The sequence below is a fragment of the Pseudopipra pipra genome, chromosome Z, assembly GCF_036250125.1.
Source record: "Pseudopipra pipra isolate bDixPip1 chromosome Z, bDixPip1.hap1, whole genome shotgun sequence".
Taxonomy (NCBI): Eukaryota; Metazoa; Chordata; class Aves; order Passeriformes; family Pipridae; genus Pseudopipra; species Pseudopipra pipra.
The window spans coordinates 24,856,663-24,868,727 of NC_087581.1; the positions used below are offsets into that span (position 1 = coordinate 24,856,663).

Sequence of the window (12,065 nt, forward strand, 5' to 3'; positions counted from 1 at the left end):
TTTGTTCTCCTTTTTTTTTTGTTTGGTTTTCTTTTCTTCCCCACAACTATCTTATTTACCTCTGTTTTGCAAACAAATAAAAACATTCTGATGACTTTTTAGTTCAATGCTTCTAGCACCTATTTGTACATGCCTGTATACCTGGAGGTCTGTCAGCTCCCTCCTCTGTGCTTTCTATTTCTTTTTTATTTATTCTAATAAAAGATGTAATCCACATAGACACACTCCAGTTATATCACAGACTGACAAGTACAGGAATGACAGGCAGAACCAGTTGTGGGGAAGACAGGGAAAATTAGAGAATCTGTAAGATTTTTACATTTTGTAAAGCAGGTAACTGTATTTGTAAGACATGTTCTGATTGAAAGAGATATAAATCCAACAATTAAAACCATCTTCCATAACAGCAGATCAAGATGGTTAACCCACTTCAACTAGTATGGTCTTGACAAAACTTTAATACTACAAGAGAAAAATCACAAAGACATATAATGTTAAGTTGGGGATATGCAAGGAATTACTGCTATTAACTGAATTTAACGCACATATTTTCCAGTTTTCCAGCCATTAGTAACTTTCCCTTCCCTTAATCCCTCCCCATACTACAACTTGTAAATTCTACTACTGGCTACTTTGGATACTACAGCCTTTGCACACTTCTAAAAGAAAAAAAATCATGTCAAGAAAAGCTTGAACTGCTGAAATTTGCAGTTATAAGGATGGGAGAAAAGGTTGACGACCCAGTTATGATAGAATAGTATTTTTTAAATAGCAGTGAATGCTTTTCTTTACTAGATGGTTAATAAAACAGTATCTACCATTTATAGACCTTAAAAAAGGTTCCATATCCTAAAAGACCAGGGTCTCAAAACAAAACACACAAAACAACCAAAGGTGTTTTAAATAAAAAAAGCCTTATAAATGGAAAGTTCAACTTACATAATGGAGCATGTAAGGGAAAATGCAAAAGTTTTAAACCCCAATTAGAAAACAGGAAAACTGATGGAATAATTTCGTTAAGAGTACATGAACTTCCGTGTTTTGAGAAAGCAGATGAGGAATGTTGTACACACTAGTGAGGCAAAACGGATGAGTTTTGACAGTGACCTTTAATTCGACAATGCCAACTGTCTAATGGACAGTAGAGATTTCTAAGAAATCAGAAGGAAATGTGTCTTGATTTACTGCGATGAACACTTGCATGAATCTGTTTTAAAGATGTAAGAAATTAAAAAAGCCCTAATTTTAATGTTTGATTAGTACCATTTAATTTTTTAGACATGACACAATAATAGCAAGAACATTTGGCAGAAACCCTAAGTACCAAAGGGTGTGCATACATGGATATGGCTTTGTGTCCATTCCAACAGGTCTACAGTCCAACTAAACAAGAGATGGACAGGAGTAAGAAAGAAAATCTGCCTGCAATGTGTATAGTGTCCCACAACATTCCTCCTTTATTTCCAGTTAAGTCCATCATTCTGTACTTTCTGCTGACCCCACTTTTTCCTCAGTTCTGCACCCAGACACAAACTCAAGAGTCATTGTGTCCATTTTCTGCTTTTGAAGAAAAGGTAAGTTGGTGAAGAGTCAGTGGAAAAGCAAAGTACTGCTTGCTTTTCATAGATCCTGCTGTCAGCAGCAAAGGGGAACGCTGGTTCTTCTGTACCTTAATCCAAGCACTATTAAGGTGCAATGGTACCTGTGTGTATGCTCCTTTTTCCAAGTTAATGGATACTACCAAGGAAAGGGGTCCTCTGTCTTCTAAGAATGAAAAATTAAACAATTATCACCACCTTTTCTGTCCTAGACTGTCCTAGCATTCACAATGATTAAACATTGGTGGTTCACACTCCAGCTTCTGCTATGTAAAGTGAGAGGTGTTGGCTCTGGATGGCCACAGGGGACAGTCACTTCACCTCTAGACAACGGCTTTAAAACAAATGCCCCATAATTGCTGGCACAGCCTTTCTTCTGAGCGAGTAGCCGACACAAACACTTACTTGCTGCATTTGCACTTCCGTTGTCTTCTTGGCAATAACACAATCACTACTAGCTATACTAAGATGTGGGCAATAATTTGATCAGTTTGGAAAACCTGAATTACGCAAAAATCCTTGTCAAGTACATTTTTAAAAAATAAAAAAGACACTCTTAAAAAAATCAAACCATTTTTGTTTCATAAGCTTTTAAAGGTTTTACTTCTCAGCCTTCACACAGCCACAGAGTTAGATCAGGACAGAAACGGCACTGCATCCAACCAGCTTCCTCAGTGCAAAAAAATAGACCACTCTCTCATACACCTTAAGCCACTTAAACAACCTTTGTACTCACACAACCTCTCCTTCTATTAAGGCTATTTCAGAATTTGGTTTCAACTGACATTAAAGACACACCTTAACAGCAAAATTTATGTTCTATCCCTGGTAGGAAAATAAGTGTTGTCTATAGCGTAACCTAAACTGATGTCTACTTAAGTGAGAGTGGCATTTCTCAGTTTGTGGTAAGGAAAATTAGCAGTCATCACTCCAAATTACTACACATAACTTAAAATAAACCATACATGCAAACTCAAAAATGCAAATTAACTGCCTGGTACACATCCAGTTAGAGCAACCATAATCAAAGAACACAATCAAAGCATTACACCAAATCCAGGTAAGCAGCTATTTGCAAGACTTTTTACTTTCTCTAGCTACGACTTAATTTCACTGCTCCCTGTAATCTTTGATTGGAAGTATATCTACGCCAGATTCTAAGCATTAGTTTATTCCCCTCAATAACCCAAAAATTCAGAGGGGCTGTACCAGATTTGTTTTCTGCTGTTTTAGTCTGCCACTAATTAGTCAGTCACAAATCTGTTGCATATTTTTTTCAGGCTGGGTTTTTTGGCAGTAACTGAGACTTCTTTAGAAGCAGCTCACTACAGTTTAAATTCATTATCTGTTGCTAATTAAAACAATGTTTTATTGTCACAAAAGAAAATCCTGTTACAGAAACTAAGGAGCTGCAATCTTCAGTAACTGAGAAGATGTGTTTACAAGCAGGAACACTTAATGCCAGTGCCAATCGGGTCTAATTGGGATTAACCTTTCAGTACTTACAATTACTGGTAAGCTTAGGTGGAATTAGAGGGGAGCACAGTCAGCAAGTAAATCAAGAGATGCAAAAAAACGTTAGAAACCCTTTTCCTAACTATAACATTTATGTACTGGTCAAACTACCTAAGTGAACTATGAATTACAATTGGGTTTATGATTAACTCTATAAATTTGCTTATTTGAGTATCTTGTAATTTTTTTGTACTAAGAAATACTGCCCCCAGACAAGACCAGTGAGAAGCAATTGATTACTTACTAAGATGAAACTGCATTTCACTGCTTTAACTATTTATACTAAAGCATATAGATCTAGAAAATGTACTAAATTCCAGCACCTGACTGGCACTGGCATTAAGTGTTCCTGCTTGTAAACACATCTTCTCAGTTACTGAAGATTGTAGCTCCTTAGTTTCTGTAACAGGATTTTCTTTTGTGACAATAAAACGGATCGTTTTAGTTAGCAACAGATACTGAATTTAAACCTTGGTGAATTGTTTTTAAAGAAGTCTCAGTTACTGCCAGAAAAACCCAAGCTGAATGAAATATGCAACAGATTTATGATGAATAATTACAGAATTACAGAATCACAGATTGGGTCAGGTCGGAAGGGACCACAGTGGGGTCATCTGGTCCAACCTCCCTGCTCAACCACGGTCATCCAGAGCACATGGCACAGGATTGCATCCAGATGGTTCTTGAGTATCTCCAATGAGGGAGATTCCACAACTTCTCTGGACAATCTGTTCCAAGTGCTCAGTCACCTACACAGAAAGTTCTTCCTCATGCTCAGGTGGAACTTCCTGTGCATCAGTTTCTGCTCTTTGACTCTCCTCCTATGGCTCGGCACCACTGAGAAGAGCCTTGATCCATCCTCTTGACACCCTCCCTTGAGATACTGATAGACATTGGTGAGATCCCCTCTCAGGTGTTTCTTCTTGAGGCTGAACAGGCCCAGCTCCTTCAGCTCGTCCTCATAACATCAACTTTGTAGCTTTATTAGCAGTAGAACAAAACAGGGAGCAAAAAAACCTTATACAATCCTTTTAAATTTTTGGCTTATTGAGGGGAATAATCTAATCCTTAAAATCTGGCACAGACATACTTCCAATTGAGAGGATTTCAGGGAGCAATGAGAATATCATAGCTAGAGAACGTGTTAACAAACTGAATAGCAAAAAGCCACATTAAGAATGTCTGCTGACAAGGATCTGATGTGATGTTTTGATTGTGTGCTTTACTGTCAGGGCCATACAAGTGTGCCCTAGGGAGCGAGAGTATTTTACCTCATGCTAAGCATGCAAGTCTGAGTTTCAGACTGGGTAATCTGATTGTGAAGTGTGCTGAGCACTACACTTCCTGATGGACTGCACAAGTAGGGGTGGATCATCATGAACTCTGTTCATAAACACAGTAACTGAGGAGAATGATTTCAAGTACGTAAAATACAGGAACTTAAAACCAGTTTACTTAACTACTGGCAACCTTCAGGTAGTTGTATGGTACTTTATCTTGTGGAAGCTGTATCTTGGGAGAAGTAATGGCTAACTATCTGCTATTAAAAATGAAGCCACATTTTATCACGCTAATCAACAGCGAAGAATGCCTCCTGCTGCTGGAGATTTAATTAACTGGTCTCTCTGTGTGGATTAGTCCATCATCATGGCATTGAACACCAGCAGGGTGGGTGTTCTATGAAAGCCCTAAGAAGAAAGCTTTGGATTTTTTTCTAAAAGAAAATATTGGTTTGATTTTTCTTGATCAAAATAGGGTACAGGAGAAATCAATAAGATACTTATTTGATACATGCAGAAGTAAATTCATCCCTCCTCCATTACAACGAAGAAACTTGGGTTTTTTCAGGGCTTAAAGGTGTGTACTTCTCAGAAGACTTGAGTAAAACAAAACTTAACTGTGGTCCATTGAAATAGTCAGCTGCTCCCTCAGGACCTTCTCTGAAAAAGGTCAGATGCTGTTTTCATTCTATTCTTGTTAGTTCTTAATGATGGAAGGCCTCCATCACAGGGTAAGAATGGAACTTGAATTGTTTTCCTTGTTTGTTTTTTTGAGGAAATCAGGAGGGAAGGGGATTAAGAACAAGTGTATTTGCCTGTACACAATATCTCCAGAACAGATGCTTGTGTTTCTACGGTAACCATGACAATATATGTGCAAATTTTAACAAGACTCAAAACATTTTTGAGCAAGTTATCAGAAAAGATTTAACTTCTTAATATGTGTTCAGAAGTTTCCAGTAGCTCTTATATCTTCTTGAGATTTCAATCTCTGAGAACAATCTACTGTGCACAACAGAATGAGTACAATGACCAGTTGTTTTAGAAATTATTTAATATACAAATGCATACACTGCTTCTTTCAACAACCATGATGCAAAATCTTACCAAATCTCAGTGGATTGCACTGATGTAAATAATAATTTTATCTCCATTTACATTAGGAAGTCAATTTCTCCAGTAATGCTTCTATTCCTTTTACATTTTTATTCTGCTTCAGCTTTGGGATGAGCTTTTTCAGTCCTTTTTTGACTGTATTTGCCACTTTTTCATCAGTGCTCCGGAGAAGGCTACAAGAAACAGGAAAAATTACAGGATGTCAAAGGTCAGCATGCAGGTCATAGGAAAAGAAGCTGTCCATGTAAGGAAACAATAACTATTTAGGAAGAATATAGTTCAGGCCAGATTCTGTCACTTCCTCTTATAAAAAGACGTAAAACATTCCAAAAAGTATGAAACACCAAGTGAGAACACAACCAACAAATAATTAATCAGTCTGCAGGGAACTGCTGATCCCTGTTCAAACACTGGGTCAGACCAGGTTGTCCAAGGCTTCACCCACTCTTGGCTTGAAACCTGCCAGGCTGGAAACAGCCCAAACTCCCTGGGCCCCAGCCCCGTTGCTGGACCATCCTCATGGGGAAAAGACTGCTCCTTTATCTTCAGCCTGAGCCTCTTGTGTTTCAGCTTGTGCCACTGCCTCTTGCCCCCTATTGCTGTGAAGGGACCAGCTCTCCTCCATCCCCTCCTGTGGGTGCCAGGGATGCTGCTGGGTGCCCACAAGCTGCCCTTTCTCCCAGACGAAACAGCCTTAGCCCCACAGCCTCTCCTACCGGGCCAAGGGATCCAACCCGTGACTGTGCTGGTCACCCTTCATTAAACTCAGTCCAGTTTTTGATACCTTTCCTGTAACAGGAGTCCTAAAACTGCATACAGTGCCATACATCTAATACATTCAAGTACCTTCACTATGGTACTTCCATGGCACATTTAGTGCAGCACTACAAACCCCTACCAGTTCTGTTCTCCTTTTATATACTACTTTTAGAAAACAAACCAGATTTCAAACATAACTTTCTTCCTCAGAAACAAGGAAATTCATCATAAGATGTAAAATACTATTAGAAAAGAAAAAGTTTCTCCACTATGCAGATCAACATAGGTATTGACTGTCCTTCTCCCCTCCTTTAGTTAACAGTGAAGTGTTCTTGGACTGCAACAGAAAATCAATAGAGGTAATGGCACAGCTAATTTGCTATTTCAAAACGATGAGTGAACACTGCCTAAAAAAAGTGTCTTCTACAGCCAGTGTGTGCAAACCATGTGTGCAAATCAGAATTACAAGTTTGACATACAAATAAACTAAGACTGGAAACAAACTATAACACCCATGTGCTGGTGTCAAGCAGGCTGCGTGATACTACAAGTCCTTACAATCCCTAGGACTCTTCCAAGTGGCTCTCAAATTTGCAGCTTCCAAAAAGCTTGTTTCTTGCCTACTTTTTAAAAAAGGATTAGACATGGCAAACTGAACAAAGACATAAAGGAATTAACGTAGCTTAAGATGAGGTTTATATTTTGACTCCTTTAGAACTCCAAATCCTGTGCCAGATGGCAACACTACAGGCAGTACCGCATGGGACATTCAACACAGGTGAGGGTGATACTTTCTCATCTTTTCTGTGAGTCATGTACCCCTGACAACAGCAAGAAAGTCAAGAGCACTGACAAAGGATGTGCTGATCACATTGGTAATTAACACAGAGAAGTACACATGGTTCACTCGCCACAAGGGACAAAGAGCACACAAAATAGCAAGACACTTTGGACCTCATTTTATGTATTTCTAAAAATTAATTTCATCTGCTGACAGCTACACATGTACAGCTGCTTTCAAACTTCTAGTAACCACAGGTATTTCAAGACAGGCATTCTTAATACAGAACATCTGCATGTCTGATAAGACCAACATAGTGAACATAGTGGGGGGTTTTAAAACTATTATTCTGGAAGTTTTTATAAGATCTAGAAAGCTGGCACGTACGTATTTTGTGGATATAAAATGTAACTCCTACAGGTTACACAAATAACACATGGAGGTCAATAAGACATTTGGGGAAGTAAGTTCTTGTCCATTTTCTACCCTGGTGTAACACATCACTTACAAATTAAAAAAATACCCAGAAGATTCATATATAGGAAAGTAAATAGACCTGCATCTATGACATTCAAGTACTTGCAAGACTTTATACACTAGGCTGGCCTGCAGAGGGTCCTCTCATTACCTTAGGACTCCTCAAGCTAGTATTATGCCAGAACCAGGCCCCAGATTTTTTTTATAAAAATCAAATTAAAACCAAGTAGGACAAGGAAAGGTGAAGGTCCAGATTACACCAGGTAACTAAGAAGTCAAGCACATGCAATGACTGCTCGTAACTGACAAATAATTACTAGATAGCCAAAAACCTTCAAATGGACTCACTGAGTAATTCTGAGTTTCTGATTTGCATGAATGTGACAGATGGCTTCTGAAAGCCAACAACAAAACAAAAATCAATCATGGCTTCAGGGGGAAATGGCATTGTCTGAAAATCACTTTTTTCTCACGGATCTGAGCTCCCTTATGAAAAAGAAGTTATCTGGGTTTTTTAAATGAGAAGGTTTTTAAGAATCCAACAATTATATCATATTAAAAAAACCCTGTAGTTATTATCTATACCAGACTAAATTCAATTTATTATTGCTGTATGATTTAGATAATCTCTTGACTTCAGTGCATGTAGTTAAACAAAATCGCAATTAATTACTATATGTTTTTGAGGTAAGCAGGTGTCACATGAAATGGAACAAAAGGAGCTGGTTTTGTGTTCTCAGCTGCCTAAACAAAAGGACTTCATGCCTAAAAAGTCATCAAGAGAAGTTTAATCTACCAAGGATTCAGATTTCAGTGAAATAAAGAAAAAACTTGAGAATAAAATTCCAGCAAACAAAGAAGCAATATACTCTTTTCTCTCTTTCCTCTAAGTTTCAATATTGGTGAAAATACTGCCAGTCTGTGAGATAAGCTCCCCTGCTTGGTAACAAAGGACACTTGTCAAAGTCCCATCCTGTAGTGACATGAGTAATAGCAGACAGGGAGAAAGACTGCCATTCCTCACAGACCTTTCCATAAAATACACCACTACTGTGCTAGTTTTTTCTAATAAGCAATTAATAGTTTCCTGTTTTATCTGTAAGTCTTCAAAGCCTATTCAAAGACTATTGCCACAGTGATAGCCAGCTACTGAAGTGCTAAATATGGAAAAAAAAATCTGTTACTTTACTTTGCAACTTTATTTGGACAATCTACACCAGCCACACCACATGCTAAATGAACCTCTTCAGCCTTGAGTCAAAGGCAAAAACTCCAAGAATTTATAATAGAGTGTCATAAATAAGCCTTTCTAACAAAACTACACCATACAGACATTAGATGCATTTACTAAATTCTAAAGGCCTGTTATGAGAGGCAAAGAAAGAGCATTATCATTCTGGCAGCTGAACAATCTTAACAGCCAGATCCATATGACTATTAAGATGTTGTGCAAACTGGCTTTGTATCTGGATTGCAACTACTCCTCAACTAGCAATTCTTCTCACTAGTGATCTGAATGATAATGCCTAAACAAAGTTAGAATTGAACTCAGATTAACTAACAGAAGTGAAAACAGCTTTTGATTCACCCTGCAAAAGAGCAAGAACATCAAAGTAGCAGAGAAGTAAAGCAAACAGTGAGCAGTCTAAAGTAACTTCAGGAGAAAGAAAAGCAGAGCAGCAAGAAGAAAGCAGAGGATTTATTTTTCAAAATCATGTTGTCTGTTTGAATTGTTTGTTGACTTTGGTTCAGTGAAAGTCTTTACAAGGAGCCAGAAGTGGAAGGCTGACAGAGAAGTTCCAGAACACAGACCACACATTCTGGGTTAAAGGCAAAACCTTTGGTTTCTACTGACAGGAAGCTACAAAACAAAAGCAGCGATGATGAACACAGCTGTTCACATTCGATAAAACAAAATGTTACTGTTAGTCTGATTCCTGTGGAATACTTTTTATCTCACTAGTTGCATGGTTCGCTGCTTCAAAGTCATGAGCCAGTTAGCTCATCATAAGCCTTTGCATAGTCTGTTCTTAAGCATGGTCTCTTCCAAACATTTATTTATTCCAGTATCAGAAATCTTTAGGCTTTGTAATTAAGAGATCAACACAAAGCATAATTTACCAAAACAAAATAATTTCCAAATTATTGTATGCTGCCACCAGTCCCAGGTATTTCATTAATTACATTAATTATTTTTATGTAGGTATTTGTAGACTGCTCTTTTGAGAATTTTGTGCTTGTAAAACAAGACATGGTAGGCACAACTTTAAAAATAAATTCGATTTCTAATCTTCAGATTTTCCAATACTGAGCTACTTCCTAGAACTACAAAAGACAGAGTTCAAGGAACAACCTATGGAAACTCTGGCTTGAATTCTTCCATTTCCCTGTTCCACTGAAGACTTGCCAGTTGCATGAAATACAGTACATTTTGTTGGTAGAAATTTCAACTGATGTTTTCTTAGCTGTTCAAGAAATTAACACTGTAATCTAACCAGAAGTGGCCATGTGCCTTACATACCAACACAGAATAATGGCACCTCTATTTACTTCTGCCCAGGTCTTCAGATTCTCAATACCAACCCGTTCCACCAGTGTTCTTCCAAAGCAAACTGTAAAATGCGGGAAAGAGATAGGGAGAAGAAAAAAATTTACACAGTATCTTTATACAAAAAAGCCTGTTGAAAGTTCTCTCTAGTAGCAACTTAATCATATAGTTTTTAGTTACCAACTATTCACAAAGTTCCCTCTAAATAATTGACTGTTCAATGCAATGCATAATCTTCATAGATGCTAGACTACTTATAAGTACTGCTTGAAATTTATTAGACAACAGCAGCACTAATTACATATTACACTAATGACATATGCAAAACAAAGAACCGAGTCTGACCTCAGGTCCTCAGCTGAATTTGAAGAACTGAACCTCATGAAAACTATTCTTAGAACTTGTATGCTGAGCAAACTTAGCAGTAAATAATGCCAAAAAAACCCAACAAACTCCAACCTCCAAACAAACACTGAAGCTATTTTTCATATCACTTTAGATCCAAATTCCACCTGAAGACAGGTCAGTTTTCATACAACTTGTTCCCCACGTAATAACAACTGCTTGGTTTTTAATACCAATTCAATGAACTCAGAGCAAGAATTTTGCAAGGCACTTTTTGGAGGAAACCAAAGGGAACAGCATGCACTTAAACTGGGAATTGCATGATGTTAGCAGAAATAAATCCAGATTACTATCATCATCTCAGGCAAGCCTCTGAAAGACACTCATAAAACTTTCCCTTTGCACATTTTTAATTATCTACTTGAGATGTAGCAAAACAGCCTCCTTTCAGAAACATTTATTAAAGTACAACTAACATATTTTAAAGGAAATGGTGGCTACCTGAGTGTAGCAAGAAGAAAAGAAATAAAGAGTTTAACAAGGTCTGATAATTTTATAGAAAAAAACCCACTACACACGAAGAAGTTCCCTCAGATTATACTTTGACACTCAGTCCTTTTTATTTTTTGAGGTTTTTGTATGAGAAAAAGAAATCACTATTAGGATAGGGTGACTCACACAACAAGATTTTAGTTATGTAATAAAATAAGTTTAAAAGCTAAACTGAGAACATCTGTGCTCATTATCTGCCTTATGGAACATAAACTAGCAAAGTTGTCCTATTTTTGTGCACGAATTATTGTAATAACAGTTATAAAGCATTAATCCACCAGCATCAATGAACACACCAAAGATTACAGTTTGGCTCATGAGCATTAAAGAAACAGGGGTTCCTGTCAGAAAGACTTTACTGTTTCTATTATTATACCTTAAACTGCTATGCAATTTAGTAAAGCTATCAATGCATTTTAAGAACAGGGATGAACTCTGTCCCAAATACACAGTAAACTCCTGCGAAAACCCCCAGCCACTACTTGCTTTGCAGAAAAAGCAAACATATCCTTGGCATTCTGTTTGTATAGCAGCTCACAGCAGCAAAAAGACAGAAGCACTAATATTAAATTTTGCATGTATTAGTATACTCAAAGAAATAAATGCAACAATCTTATTTTAGGTGTGTGTCAGATAAGCAATTAGTCTGAAGTCAATTTGATCAAATAAAGCTGAATTTCCAACATACCTTCTTTTCCACTTTCTCTCACTTTTTCATCTTGTTCTATTAACCATTTCAAAACTAGATGTCCTGCCGGATGTTCTGCAATATGAAGCTTTAAGGGGAATAGACAAACCAAAACCAAACCAAATTATTTAGTGATGATGTTTCAAAATGCAGTTCCATGTCTGGCCATAAATACTTCTGCTTGATTTATTCACTCTGCCTTCAGATGCTACATCACACTGATTCATTTAGTTATCACCTACACAAATATTAAGAGGTTTGATGCAAGTTTCTGAATACTTATTCAAACTGACCAGTTTAATTTTTACCATCTTACCTACAACATTTAACTTTCAGTAATACAAACCATATCAACCAACATTTCACCCACTCCTCCAAAGACTTCATTATTACAGAGCAGAATCTC

At 37.4% G+C, this 12,065-nt stretch overlaps 1 protein-coding gene across 4 annotated transcripts in view; it reads right to left on the reverse strand.

The window, feature by feature from the left end:
* Window positions 1-12,065, reverse strand: part of PUM3 (pumilio RNA binding family member 3) — a 75,673-nt gene that overhangs the window by 12,776 nt on the left and 50,832 nt on the right. For 3 of the 4 annotated variants that reach the window (XM_064642406.1, XM_064642409.1, XM_064642408.1), the window contains exons 16-18: window positions 11,660-11,747; window positions 10,048-10,138; window positions 5,430-5,682 (exon numbers count right to left, since the gene is read on the reverse strand). In XM_064642406.1, coding sequence (XP_064498476.1) covers window positions 5,553-5,682; window positions 10,048-10,138; window positions 11,660-11,747 — 309 coding nt within the window. In that variant the 3' untranslated portion in view covers window positions 5,430-5,552. Of the gene's footprint in view, window positions 1-5,429; window positions 5,683-10,047; window positions 10,139-11,659; window positions 11,748-12,065 lie in introns of those variants that run through there. The other variant, XR_010426857.1, reaches the window with a different exon arrangement.